Source organism: Sycon ciliatum, chromosome 9, assembly GCF_964019385.1.
Source record: "Sycon ciliatum chromosome 9, ocSycCili1.1, whole genome shotgun sequence".
Taxonomy (NCBI): domain Eukaryota; kingdom Metazoa; phylum Porifera; class Calcarea; order Leucosolenida; family Sycettidae; genus Sycon; species Sycon ciliatum.
The window spans coordinates 13,609,971-13,623,263 of NC_088651.1; the positions used below are offsets into that span (position 1 = coordinate 13,609,971).

A 13,293-nucleotide genomic window follows, 5' to 3' on the forward strand; every position below is an offset into this window, starting at 1 on the left:
TACCCGTTCACGGTCTAAGAATCCAGTCGTAATGAGGCTATTTACAGAATTCAACAATTTTGTACCTTGATTGATCCATAACTTCAGTTTCCCTTTGCGGATTTTCGTGCTCTTCGGCTCAAGTGGTATGGATTTTACCATTAGCTTACCGTCGAATATTTTCACTGGTGCATCAGCACGAGGGAAATACAAGGGACACAGTATACACAGAGTATGAATGGTATCATCCATTAATCCCGTGGTGCTGTCCTAAATAATATAGAGTCTGACCAACACTAAAGCTCCCATATTTACTCATGGTGCGACCCGTGTGCGCCGAGCGCGGTATACTTTTGAGCCGAGCGTGGTATATTTTTGAACCGAGTGAACCGAGAGTGGTATATTTTGGAACCCAGCGGGGTATATCCCTCTATAGACCCCGGTCAGAACGGCCGCTAATTGGCTGAACACACCCCACGCATGGGATAACTCGGATAGGCCGTTGAAGTCTGACGTCACAGCTTCTTGACCACTCGCAGTTACTTGGCCAAGTGGTGACAAACAAAAGTCGTGTCACCTGCACTTTTCGTGTTTCCAGTGCCAGCAACATGCAGTGAACACAACTACAGCATCATTTTGCCTGAGGAGCGTGTTTATTTATTTCAAATATACTGCTACTGTAGTTTTTGCTTTATATATATAGAGAAGGAGAATCCGCAGCTGATTTTTTGCTTCGCCACTATTGTGCCTGTACTGTCGTCCGGCTTTACATGTAGTCGCCGGCCAAGAAGCAATGATGGGTGTCTCTGCTATTTCTATCGCCATCGCAGAGATTCCTTATTTCTTTTAGTTCTGACACCAACCAACTCTGGGATCGTTTCCTTGTTCAGCGGCAAGCGAAAATCAGAACTCCTAGCTCTCAGGTGCTGGTGAACACTCAGCAGGAAAACACTGCACGACATGGCCAGCAATCGAGGACATCTGAGAGTTGTAATTTTTGTACTCCTCCGAGGTGTGATTTTTGGCGTGCTGGGCCAAGCACAAGGAAGCCATCTGCAAAAAAACTGCAGAAAATGGTTGTTGTTTGATCCTTTGGTGTAATCTTTGTTTCTAGTCGAAGCTAGTTGCTGTTTGGAGCAGAAACGCTGAAATTGACTATTTTCTGCATGTACTCATACATGTACTCATGTACTCAGGCATGCAGTCTCACTCGTATTTTAGCTCTTTTTCTGGAATGGATGCTGCTCTGCGCCCCTTGGTGAACCTTTCCTGCGCTCGTGGAGCAGCTGAAAAGGACCACTGGTATGTCTGGTTCCTGGTTTGAAAGTGGAGAGTCGACTTTTGTGCCTTGAAAAAGGAGTAGAGAGCGATAAAGGTACGTCTGTGGCTTATTTTTGAGTGCTCCTCATACATTTTTGATCGTGATAGAAATTCTCAGACCAAAGTCAGCGCGATGATGGCCGTACAGTTTTCTTGTGGATTTTTTAGTTGTTTCATCTCGTATCTATGTCAGTATCGTGATGGTGAAATGGAGAGGGTGATTTTCTTCCTCTAGGCTTCGTTCGGCCGACTTTGCTTCGTCCTCGTTGAAAAGTGATCATGAAAAAAAGGTCGATTCGCAAAATTATGTTGATTTTCAATGTACGTGGTGACATGCGATTGCTGGCAATGATCGCTGGAGAGCGAAGGAGAAACTTCTTGAAGAAAAACAAAATTCGGACTCACAATCTTGCACCAGCGCGCCCCAGTCAAAGTGATGCCGTGACCGATGGAAACACGACAAGCGCAGGTGACGCGACTATTGTTTGTCACCACTTGGGCTTGTAACTATGTGTAAGTAGGAGTTTTCAGGCAGCGTGACGTGGGCACTTCGGCAGCCTATTCTTGTTCGTTCCAAGCAAGGTGTACTGATGCGGGCATGCAGAGGGGTCAATGTAGCTTTGTCTTACCCGGGCATGCAGGGGGATCAAAGTGACCTCACCCGGGCATGTCGAGGGGTCTATGTAACCGTACCTGGGCATACATGTAACCTTATCCGGGCATGAAGAGGGGTCTAAGTGCCCGTACCCGGGCATGCAAAGGGGTCAAAGTGGCCTTACCCGGGCATGCAAAGGGGTCTAAGTGCCCGTACCCGGGCATGCAAAGGGGTCAAAGTGAGTGCGCTAGATTATATCCGTGAATCGATGTTAAAATCCAGTCATGAATCGCCCCTTGCTATTCACACCGCCCCCTGTGAAAGGGGTGAATGGATTCCGAACCGAATCCAGGCCTCATGACATGAACTCGAATGACGAGATTCCATTCATGAATCGATCCATGGCAGTAACCGAACACACCCACTGGCTTGCAAAGGGGTTAACATTGGCTTGCAAAGTCGTCAAATTAACCTTACCCGGGCACGCAAAGGGGTCAGCTTCCGCAACAGGTCTTGCGCTTCTGCCTCCCAGGGAATCACAATGTGCTCTGGAACAATCCATACACGTGCTTCATCCTAGGTAAGGGAATGTGAGACAGAGAGAGAGACAGACAGACAGACAGACAGACAGACAGACAGACAGACAGACAGACAGACAGACAGACAAACAGACAGACAGAAAGAGAGACAGAGAGGGAGAGAGCCAGAGAGAAAGAAAGTAAGAGAGAGAGAGAGAGAGAGAGAGAGCAAAAGGGAAAGGTAAAGATATCAATAGATGGATGGTGGATGGATAGATGGAGGGAAGGAGGCTCAGACGAACGGTCGGAGGGAGTGAGAAAGAAAAAAGGCAGAGAGAATACACACGCACATTCCGATAAAGCGAGGAAATTCCATACTTGGGCGGATCAACAACGGGAAAAGGGAAAATGTAACCACTTTGAATGGTAGCACATGTGAAATTTGAATGGAATTCTACTAACAATAGGAATGTTTTTCACACGTTAGATGAACTCACGGCATAATTGTGAATCCATTTCCTTGACTAGCATAACGCACAGAAATACCCTCCCCGACATACATGAACAGAATCACGTGCCCCTCCAAATATACTCACATGTACAGACTCACACACAAGGAAACACGCGGACACACACACACACACAGATGCCAACATATGCACACATGCAAACACACACACGCACACACACACACACACACACACACACACACACACGCGCGCGCGCCATCAAGCACAGAACCCACAATCAACGTACCCGATTCAAGAACCAGTCTCCATTCTTGTCGAACTCATTGGCAAAGATCTTGATCTCAGAAAACAGCTCCTCACTGACACGACTGCCATTGGGGAAGAGAACTAAGTTCTGGTCAAAATGCGACGTGTCAAAGTTGTTGTCTTTCAGGAATTCAACAAGCGGACTATCGGGAGGATGACCATTGACTGCAAAAAAAAGAACGGGAAAGTTAGAATGTAAAGGATCAGTCGGGGAAGTGAACTGCCTGAAAAGAGAAAAAAACGCCAGACCCACCAGGACTCGAATCCGGGGCCTTGCTTGTCATGAGCAATGCTCTAACCACTGAGCTTGCTTGTCATGAGCAATGCTCTAACCACTGAGCTATGGGACGAGGCTGAACCTAGAAGGTGCTGACAAGTTTTTTTTATTTTCAGGCAGTTCACTTCCCCAGCTGATCCTTTGAATTTGAAGTTCTCCCAATCCTTTCAAAAGTTAGAATTCTGCTGATTTTACAAAAGGGAGCCGTGGACATAACAATGTAATGACAGCAATTAAATAGAAAAAGTTATGGTTAGCAAGAACAAAGGTAGAGGGTGGCAGGGTTCATCGGACCTCCATGTTACTCTCGTGCCAGGCCACGAGTTCCCAATTAACTGTGGGTCGCAGCACGGCTGGAAAAATTCCTTCCACTTCTAAGCAGGACTTGAACCTGGTACCCTCTGCTTCTCAATCATGGTCTTAGACCATCCTACTATGCCACTATGCCTGCCTGCACATGTATAGCCGAGAGGTAAAACGACGAGGAGAGTTCAGGATCAGTGATGGAGAAGATGCAGTCGTCTTTTTTACTGTGCACTCTTGTCGCGGTGACGCCACGTGTATGCACGGCACTGCAGAGAGCACAGGCCCAGCTCACACCCGCCCAGCAGCTAGCAGTGCTGGCTGCTCACAACCAAGCCAGGACCATAGCCTCACCAGCACCTGGGTGGTGGTGGTGGTGGTGGTGGTGTGTGGGTGGGTGTGTTTGTGTGGGGGGGGGGGGTATAAAAGGGGACAGCTCCCCATTGAGAGGCCAAAGATTTTTTGGGGATTTCAATGGTCCGAAACATCAGATCAGGGTACTTTGGTGAGCAATCCAAGTAACATAGTGAAGCAGAATTGCGGTCGGTTTGTCGTGACGATATGTGAAAATCAGAGCATTTCCGAACAATCGGAACAAGTCACAGCCCTGATATTGTCAGAGTAATAGGCAGAGTTGCTAAACAAATGACCACATCTTTAGAACCGCGATAGAGAGGACGACAATACCAATCACCACTAGTCGATCCAGTCAATGTACATTTCTGGCCAAAGAAATCCAACCTCAGGAGTAAAATAGCATTGCCGGGTGCTGCGCAGCCCTAGCACTACACATACTGGTCTGTGCACTCTAACACGGCGCTACTTTATTCATGAGGTTGGATTTCTCTGGCCAGAGCTGTAGATCTCCACTACTGAAGCAACCGGAATTGTTATTTTGCCACCAGTGCAGATGGACGCTTACTTAGGAATTCGTTGAGAGAAGCTTGACCGTCCTTATCGATATCTATTTCCTCCAAGATCTCCTGCGGGGAAGCACACACAACAAATCAGAACAGTATTATTCCTGGCTATGCACGATACCGTAGGCGTAGAGCATTGACAGAGTTTCATTATACAAGTGAGCGAGCATGCGTATGCTTGTGTGTACGCGTTTGAGTTTGTGGTGGTGCTGGTGCTGGTGGTGATGCTGGTGCTGGTGCTGGTGGTGATGCTGGTGCTGGTGGTGATGCTGGTGCTGGTGGTGATGCTGGTGCTGGTGCTGGTGGTGATCGTGGTGGTGCTGGTGGTGATCGTGGTGGTGGTGATGGTGGTGGTGGTGATGGTGGTGATGGTGCTGGTGGTGATGCTGGTGGTGGTGGTGATGGTGGCAAGAGAATGACTTGAACTGGTGTGTGGTATAGCCCAGACTGATTGGCGGTTAATTCTTGCTGGCTGTTTAGCGGTGCAGTCCCAGAAAAAGTTGACGTGGCTCCTGCTGCAGCATCGCTGCCATCACTTCCGATCATGGGTGTTTAACCCTTTAAGAGCCACAGGAAAATTTGAAATTTCTGCATTTTTTCGTGTTCCTTGGATCATAGCTTCAGTTCTACTCACTCAATTCTCACAATCTAGGGCTTCCTGGAAAGGTCTCCGCGAGAGGAAGAGAATGAGGTCAATCATGATAGCCAGCACACCGTCTATCCAGCGCTAGATCGCAGCGAGAGTACGAAAAATGCCCCAAATGCGTCCAATTGCGTCCCGCTCCAGATATTTCATTTTACTCGATCGTGGAGTTCCAATTTTTTCGCTGTGTACTCTTGACAATATCAACAGTGAAACCCGTGCAAATTCGAGTAAACCAGCGTGACGAAAAGTCTCAAAATTCTCAATACTAAAGTCGCACTGCGCGCTTTTGAAATTGCCGCGATCGCGGCTCAACTTACGAGTGATTTATCTCAGGAACCGTTGCTCGCAGCGCTTCGCGGATTGTTTCTCCCGACAGGTGAGAGTTTTCTCTTCGCCCTGGATATTTAGATCACTGGATTTGAGCGAGATTGGACTGAGTTACGATCTTTTGAAGTTTTGCATTTGAATGCATCGTTTACGACGCATTCAAGTATGGGGCGGCTCTTAAAGGGTTAATACCCTAGGTCGGTATGTGCAACTGTGTTTGGTGTGTGTATGGGGGGGGGGGGAGGGGTAGAGGCTGTGTGACTGGTCATATCCATTTACGACGTCGGCAGATATTGGATTTCCGCCGTAGGTGAACAGCATCTCTATTAAAAATCAACAGTAGTGAGACAGGCAGTGCAACGCTGGCACCAGAGTATTGCAGGTCCTGGAGTAACCATTAGCGAAAACATCCTTTTACGTGTTTTGAACAGCAACCGCCAGCAGCAAAAAGTTGTTCCTGGGTGCAAGTGAAGGGTTGTTAACATTCATGCTGATCGTCGCGTGTTCGCTACAGTTGTCCCTCAACTGATAACCATAGCTCAGCACTTATTATGGGGGGGGGGGGGTTATGGGATTCAAAAAGTATCACTTCCATCATGTCACCTCTGTCCGCTGCTCTCCCTACCTCACAGTGCAGTGAGCTGAGCGAGGGCTCACAGATGAACTACACTGAACGAAACTTACTTACTCCTAGGCTACAATGGGTTTTTCTATTTGGAAACCACAATAGTTACAGCTTACCCCTGTGCGATGAGAAAAGTGTAATTTCCACACAGGCGTAGCAGCCGGTCCGGCTTTGGCCGGACCACCTTCTTTTAACACAATGCCAAAAGTCCCCAGAATGCAGGATTTTGCACCATAATTTCAACATTTTCACGGGGGACACCCCCAGCCCCCCCCCCCCCCCCCCACCGGATCACCTCCAACGGCGGTGCTACGTGCCTGTGGAACTGCGCCACCACTGCCTGATGCTATGCCTTACCTCGAAGTGCAGTGAACTGAGATAGGGCTTGTTCTGGGGATGCTGGAAGTCGATGAACTCGCCGAAGCTCATCATGCCGTCGTGATTACGATCGCAGTGCTGCCAGCGACGCTCTATCATGCGTATGTGTGCCTCCAGCTCTGTAGTGATCATAGATGTAGGAAAATACGCAGAGAGAGGGGGGGGGGGGGAGAGATAGACATAGAGAGAGATAGGGAGAAATGGGCAGAGGTGCAAGGGGGGGGGGGGAGGACATAGGGAGGGGGCAAGAGACGAGGATTGGGGAAAGATGGATAAAAAGAGAGAAAGAGAGAACAGACGGCCACCGTGGTAAGAGGATACGACATGGAGTTCGATATCACAAACACTATATTATACACCTAATGGAGTGAGTCCGAGAGACGTGGCCAACTGCACACACACACACACGCGCACGCACACACACACACACACACACATTTATGACATCAGACAACACCTCAATGACCTCTCTAGGTTTTACCTAAATTGTTCTGCGTAACAACATACTAAAAGATTAATCATCGTCATGCTTACGCTGTCTATCATGGTCCACTTGGTCCTTGGGACGCGGATCCGACTCGTAGAGATGCTTGCCGAATATGGCCTCGAATTCATCCCAGGACATGAGTTTCTGGCTGGCCTTCTCGACGATGTTCCACTGCTCGGCTGCACTGTGAGCCTCGCTGATGGCCGTGATGTGCTTGAGCCAGGCGGAGAGCTCGTCCGTGTCGATCTTGCCGTCTGTGTCCTTGTCGATGGCGTGGAACAAGTCCCTGAGAGCAAGAACAACAGCGTGGCTTTGCATTCAGTAACCTGAACAACTATATGTAGCTATACTCGGCAATGTACTGTAATCATACTTGCAATGTACTGTAATCATACTTGCAGTGTACTGTAATCACACTTGCAATGTACTGTAATCATACTTGCAGTGTACTGGAATCATACTTGCAGTGTAATTGAAGTAATGCAGTTTAATGCAGTAAATAGGGAACAATCTCAAACCACAACATAGCAGTGTGCAGAGGTTGTACAATTACACTAAAAGCCACGTGTCGGCTGCCTCGTCTACAGCCAATCACCGACCTTCCTCAGAGGGCCATTAATCTCTCAAGCAGATATCGTACATTATTTCCCTTGTACTTGGTCAATAATACATACGCATCATCAGTTCAGATGGTATTGCAAAGTGACAGCCCAGCAATTCACAAAGCAACTATTGCTGCATGCGTAGCGCCCATAGGCAGTTGCGCTGACTCACCACCATGACATCACCATGACATCACCATAACATCATCATCATGACATCACCATGACATCATCATCATGACATCATTCACATAACCTCTCTATACAATACTATAAAATTGTGGGGTGCATTGACAATAAGCCAGACTGGACAAAGCAAGACTACGTTTGGGGGGATGTACGAACGGTCCGGCGGCAGAGCCCATTGGTTATTTGTGATTGCCGATAGCCTAATCGGTAGTGCATCCTGCTTTTCTGTTTGTATTGCGGTCTCATGCGTACCGCATTTACACAAATAATATAGTGCGACATATTATGTCGCACTTCTGTACACTGATCTTCAACGCCAAAAAAGGAGTATGAATTACAATCAAGCATGTCAGCTAACTGAACTGAATAATAACAATAATATGGCAGAGACCAGAAAATGTGGTTGCTATGTATAATCGAGTACGGCTCACAGTCAGTGGAAATACAGTACATGCCTGCCCGCATGGATCTCCGGCTTCAAATGAACCCGGCTATTGGATCACTTGTACCGCGGGGCATATAAACCAACGATTGATTTTTGCTTTCAAAAATCGGACCAGTTATATTCGATATCCATAGGTTGGAGGGATATGAAATAGGAGTTATGGGTAAAAATCGATCGTGACCACCAGAACTCGAACCAGAGCTCCTTGTATTGAATGTGAGAATTATGGATAAAATCGATTGTGTTGTGAGCACGAGGACTCGAACTAAGGCCATTTTTAAGCAAGGTACCCTGGTTCGAGTCCTGGTGGTGTTGAGCGAGGGGCCTTGGTTCGAATCCTAGTGGCCACAATCAATTTTATTTGATTGTGACCATCAATTTTACCCAGAATTCTCCCTTTCATATCACTGCGCAACTGTGAATTAGTCATCCCAGCGAGCCACTGTACAGCTTCTGTCAGACCTTCCCGTTCATATTTCTCTAGGGCAGTACCGTTAGATGGAGTTCACATACATGTACATGATGACTGTACATACTCAAATGTTAGATGTGGCAAGTTGATTCCCTCCACTGGATCAAAGCCATGCGGATTGTCATCAACGTCCTGGACGAAAGATATCACACAGACAAAATATGCGCGTGCTCCCGCATTCATGCAGGAACATGCACACGCACACACACACACACACACACACACACACGCACGCGCACACACACACACACACACACAGTTTGCCCATCGCCAACTAAAAAGAGGCCATTCTACAGTATGAATACTATACTGTCTGATGGCGAAGAACTGGAAGCTCAGACTCCCAGTCCTAGCCGTGCCTATTTTTTCTATGTAGAAATCTACTCAATCTGCGGACAGAACTGTTTCGTCATTTGTGAACTCATCAGCACAGCACAGAGAAAATGAGGCCGGACCTGATAGCAATGGAAAATAATTTTTCGAAAGCCAGATTTAAACCAGGCATGAACGCACCTTGCCAGAGTGCTCAAACTGACAAGTCAGTGAGCTCTGCATAGCACAAACAGCAAAGGCACTACCCCACATGAGAGTGCTCATATTTGTGTAGAAATCTATAATAACCTGGTTTGCCCTCATCAGAGAGGTTCCGCACTAAGTCAAGTTGAGCAGCTTTTACGTAAGTGGGCGGGAAACCCCGTGAATTCGCGAGTTTGCGCTCCACGGACGGAAAGTTGTCTGGCTCTGATAACGTAGGTGACCCGTACACTTACGTATATGGGTGCAAACTAGTTCGGTTGGTGGGTATACTTACGTCCACCCACTTACTGAGGTGTGGTGAGCCCATAAGTGGGATCAGGATCATCTTTCCAAGATTCCTTTCGAGTCTCTCTCCCCTCTCCTAATGGGAGACCCACGTGACCAATTTTGGCAGTGAGCAGCAAGTACAAGTACTTATAGGGGCACAAACTGATGACCCTCTCCCCAGGTCGACCCAGCCGAAAACCTGGGGGCAGGGGGGGGGGGGTTCCGAGTTGCCAAGGGCATCTACGTGATTCGAAAACTCCGTATGGCGGAACATATATCCGCATGAAGTGTACATAAGACTTTCCGTAGGTTAACTTCGGTTTTCACTAGCGTAATTAAGTTATACTCAACCTCTCTACTACCTCTGTGTTGTACTGATGATTCTACAAAGGATGAAACAACATGCTGTCCGCCGACTATGCATCCGAGCTACCATGTACATAAGTTACCGGCTGGAGTAATCTGTTCCTGGTGAAATTCTAGCCTGTTCCTTTGTCGACGCCTTACAGCCATGCGTGAGTGCACAGAACATAGAGTGTGTACTCTCTGTCCACGGTGTTGTTGAATTTCACCGGCCAGTATGGTACAAGTTAGTTCAGGGGCATCGGAAAGAGACCTATATTGGTGCTAGGTCCTGGGGTCCTTCCCGAGAAAAGTTTTGGAAAAATATTAACCGTTCACTCGAGACAGCTAGACTGAGTTTCCTATGATGTTTTTGGATTTCACTGGCCACTACGGTACAAGTTCAGCAGCGTCGGAAAGTGTTCAACATTGGTGTGACCTGAATGGGTGCTAGGTCCTGGAGTCCTTCCCGGGAATGTTTTTGGATAAAACTCACGGTTCACTCGAGACACAGTCTGACTGAGTTTTTAGCCCCCGTAGGAACGCCACCACCCTGCAGATATCAAACGCGCAGTTTTTTTTCAAATTTCAGATCAAATCACTGTTGCGTCTTTGGCCGCACGGGTTTCCATGCCCCTGTAGTGCTCCTTTCACTGCTGTGCATGTAAACTCCTGCTCAATGACATCCAATCAAGCGAGTCAAAGCTACGCTGCGCACTGTGCAAACACAAACCTGTTTCGGAGGTCCTGGTGGATGGGTGCAGCACGCAAACAGGGGCGGATACAGGGGGGGTTCAGGGGGTTCGGACGAACCCCCTAAAATAATTTCGACCATAGGTCCAGTCGATTTTTCGGTGATCTCCACGTGCGCAGTCAGCGAAGTGTAGCGTACATGCAGCGTAGCCAGTAGACTTCACTGCAAGTAGTCACCAGGTCACGTACAGGCAGTACAGGTACTACAGTAGGTCACTGCATCCATGCAGTGGTCGGGACTGTTGTACGCGTACCGTTCGAATCGAAGGGTCTGTACGCGTATCATGTGACTTGAAACGATCGACAGTTCAAGTGGTGGAGCAAAAGGAGGAAAAACTGCCACTTGTCCTCCTTCCTTGTCGTTTTGTTTCATTTCGCGCTGGCTGGACTGTAGGTTTCCTCCGTCGCAGTACGAAGATAATGTTTGTGTTTGTCGTGTAGATTGCCATGTCGCGGTGGAGCTAAAGGTGGAGAAACTGCCACTTGTCCTCCTTACCTTCCTTGTCGTTTTGTTTTATTTCGCGCTGGCTGGACTGTAGGTTTCCTCCGTCGCAGTACGAAGATAATGTTTGTGTTTGTCGTGTAGTTTGCCATGTCGCAACGTCTGCCAAAGAGGCGAGCGGCCGATCAGTTGCCATTGAGCTTGGCTTCGTTCCGCCATGTACGGCGCGAATGTGACGACACGGAGTCCCAGCCGGAGGACAGTCAGAGAACTTCGCCTTCCGTCAGTTCGGAAAATGCTGCAGTCACGGCCTTAGACTTTCTGCCTGTGCTGCAGCTTTGTACTTTGTAAGGCTCTAAACGCATTACCCTTGCCTTATTGGCAAGCAATGCAAGGGCTACCGTGACAATAACGATTTTGCAACTCCCGGTGTAGTGAACGAACCGAAAACAGTTTGAAGCGAATTTAATTCTTTGCACTCGAAAAAATTTGAACCCCCCCCCCCCCCCCCTGAGAAATTCCTGGATCCGCCCCTGGCAAACTAGACTCACGCGATCGGATTTCATTGACCAGCAACTCATGCTGCGCTAATCTGAGAAAGTCCATTATGATTAGTGGTGTGAACGGGTAGTCGGGTACCCATGCTACCCGTGAGGATTCTAGGGTGGACGGGTACAGAATAGTACCCGAAAACCCGAAGTCGCAGATGTCATCATGTACAGTGCACGTGTACAAATTTATGTCACACTCCGCATGTGTACCCAGTGTGTAAGGGAAGGGGTGCATTTGGGTGTTTCCATGGAAACATTACCCGATCGGGTACCCGTGCTACCCGTGGAAAACTACCCGAACCTGATACCCGAAGAAAATGCTTCCCGACTCAGCCCTAATTATGATCAAGTGTTCACACAATTTTCGTGTTTTTTTATCGCCTAAAATTTGCAATTTTTATACTGAAGAAAATGGACCAAGGAACTACAAGTTATGCTATAATGTATAATGTCCACTAACACCACCAGTTACTAAACAATCAGCTTATGCGATAACATTGCACGACACTGACCGATGGTACTGACGTTCTACAACTAACTGGCTAATGTTATCGCATGAGCTGATTGTTTAGTACCTGGTGGTGTTAGTGGACATCATAGCGTAGCTTGTAGTTCCTTGGACCATTTTCTTTTTGTATAAATTAACCCTTGGCTCTCCATCCGAGTCCAACATTTGCAATGTTTGCAGAATAGTGCTGTGCCGACCTCGGACTCAACAACAAGAATACTCACATGCACAAGGTGACTCCTGTTCTGCAGCATTCGTGGCTCAAGCTCGGCAAAGTGAATGGTATGTTCGTCGTCCATCTCGCCTCGTCGCTGCTTTTTCGCCCTGCCGGTGGCTCCCGCTTCGTTGTGTTCTCGGTCGTGAGGGTGGTCCGGATCCTCCTGCACCCGTTGCTCGGCGTTTTCCATTTCCTCCGCATGTTCCGTTTCCTCGGGGTGCTTGTCATGTTCTAAGGGATCGTGAGACTCCGGCACTTCGCCGTCTTTCTCCCCCTGCGGAGGATCCACTTCAGGCTCAGGCTGGGCACTTTCCAATGGCGCAGCCTCATCGCCTGCACGTTGCGGGTGGTTTTCTTCTCCACTCGTCAATGTCGCGAACAGAATGAAAAGAGCACAGCAGATGAGCAGAGATGCCTTGCCCATTGTGCTAATGGCGTTTGTGTTGTGGGGCAAACGAGTATCAGGATTAAATATTCGGTTCCTCCGTTCCGCTGGCGCGCACTTGCACACCCTCTCGTTCCAAATAATCCTCCTTCATCTACGACATGTGGGCCGCGTCTTCGGGAAGGGGACCGCGATCCACGAAAGTTTTTGATTGAAACGTTATCGTTGTACGGATGATGACGGGTGCGAGTTTTTCGGTTGCATTCGTCAAATCTGGCGATGAGCCTGGCGAAATCTAGAAGTAGAACTCCGACTGTTGCGATTTACAGCATTGCAAGACAGGTATTACTACATGTAGTAGTTCAAGGCTAGGTAGAGAAGATACCAAAAATATTTTCTCCTGTCACTCCTGCTCAGTCTCAGTCTCAGATC

General features: G+C 48.1%; 1 protein-coding gene across 1 annotated transcript in view; it reads right to left on the reverse strand.

Annotated features, from left to right (window-relative positions):
* Positions 1-13,070, reverse strand: part of LOC135824198 (reticulocalbin-2-like) — a 14,386-nt gene extending 1,316 nt beyond the window's left edge. Inside the window, exons 1-7 of the mRNA XM_065336928.1 lie at positions 12,484-13,070; positions 8,924-8,991; positions 7,199-7,437; positions 6,644-6,783; positions 4,691-4,751; positions 3,169-3,353; positions 2,372-2,470 (exon numbers count right to left, since the gene is read on the reverse strand). Of these exons, the coding sequence (XP_065193000.1) occupies positions 2,372-2,470; positions 3,169-3,353; positions 4,691-4,751; positions 6,644-6,783; positions 7,199-7,437; positions 8,924-8,991; positions 12,484-12,900 (1,209 nt within the window). The 5' untranslated portion in view covers positions 12,901-13,070. The remainder of the gene's footprint in view (positions 1-2,371; positions 2,471-3,168; positions 3,354-4,690; positions 4,752-6,643; positions 6,784-7,198; positions 7,438-8,923; positions 8,992-12,483) is intronic.
* Positions 13,071-13,293: the final 223 nt, after the last annotated feature.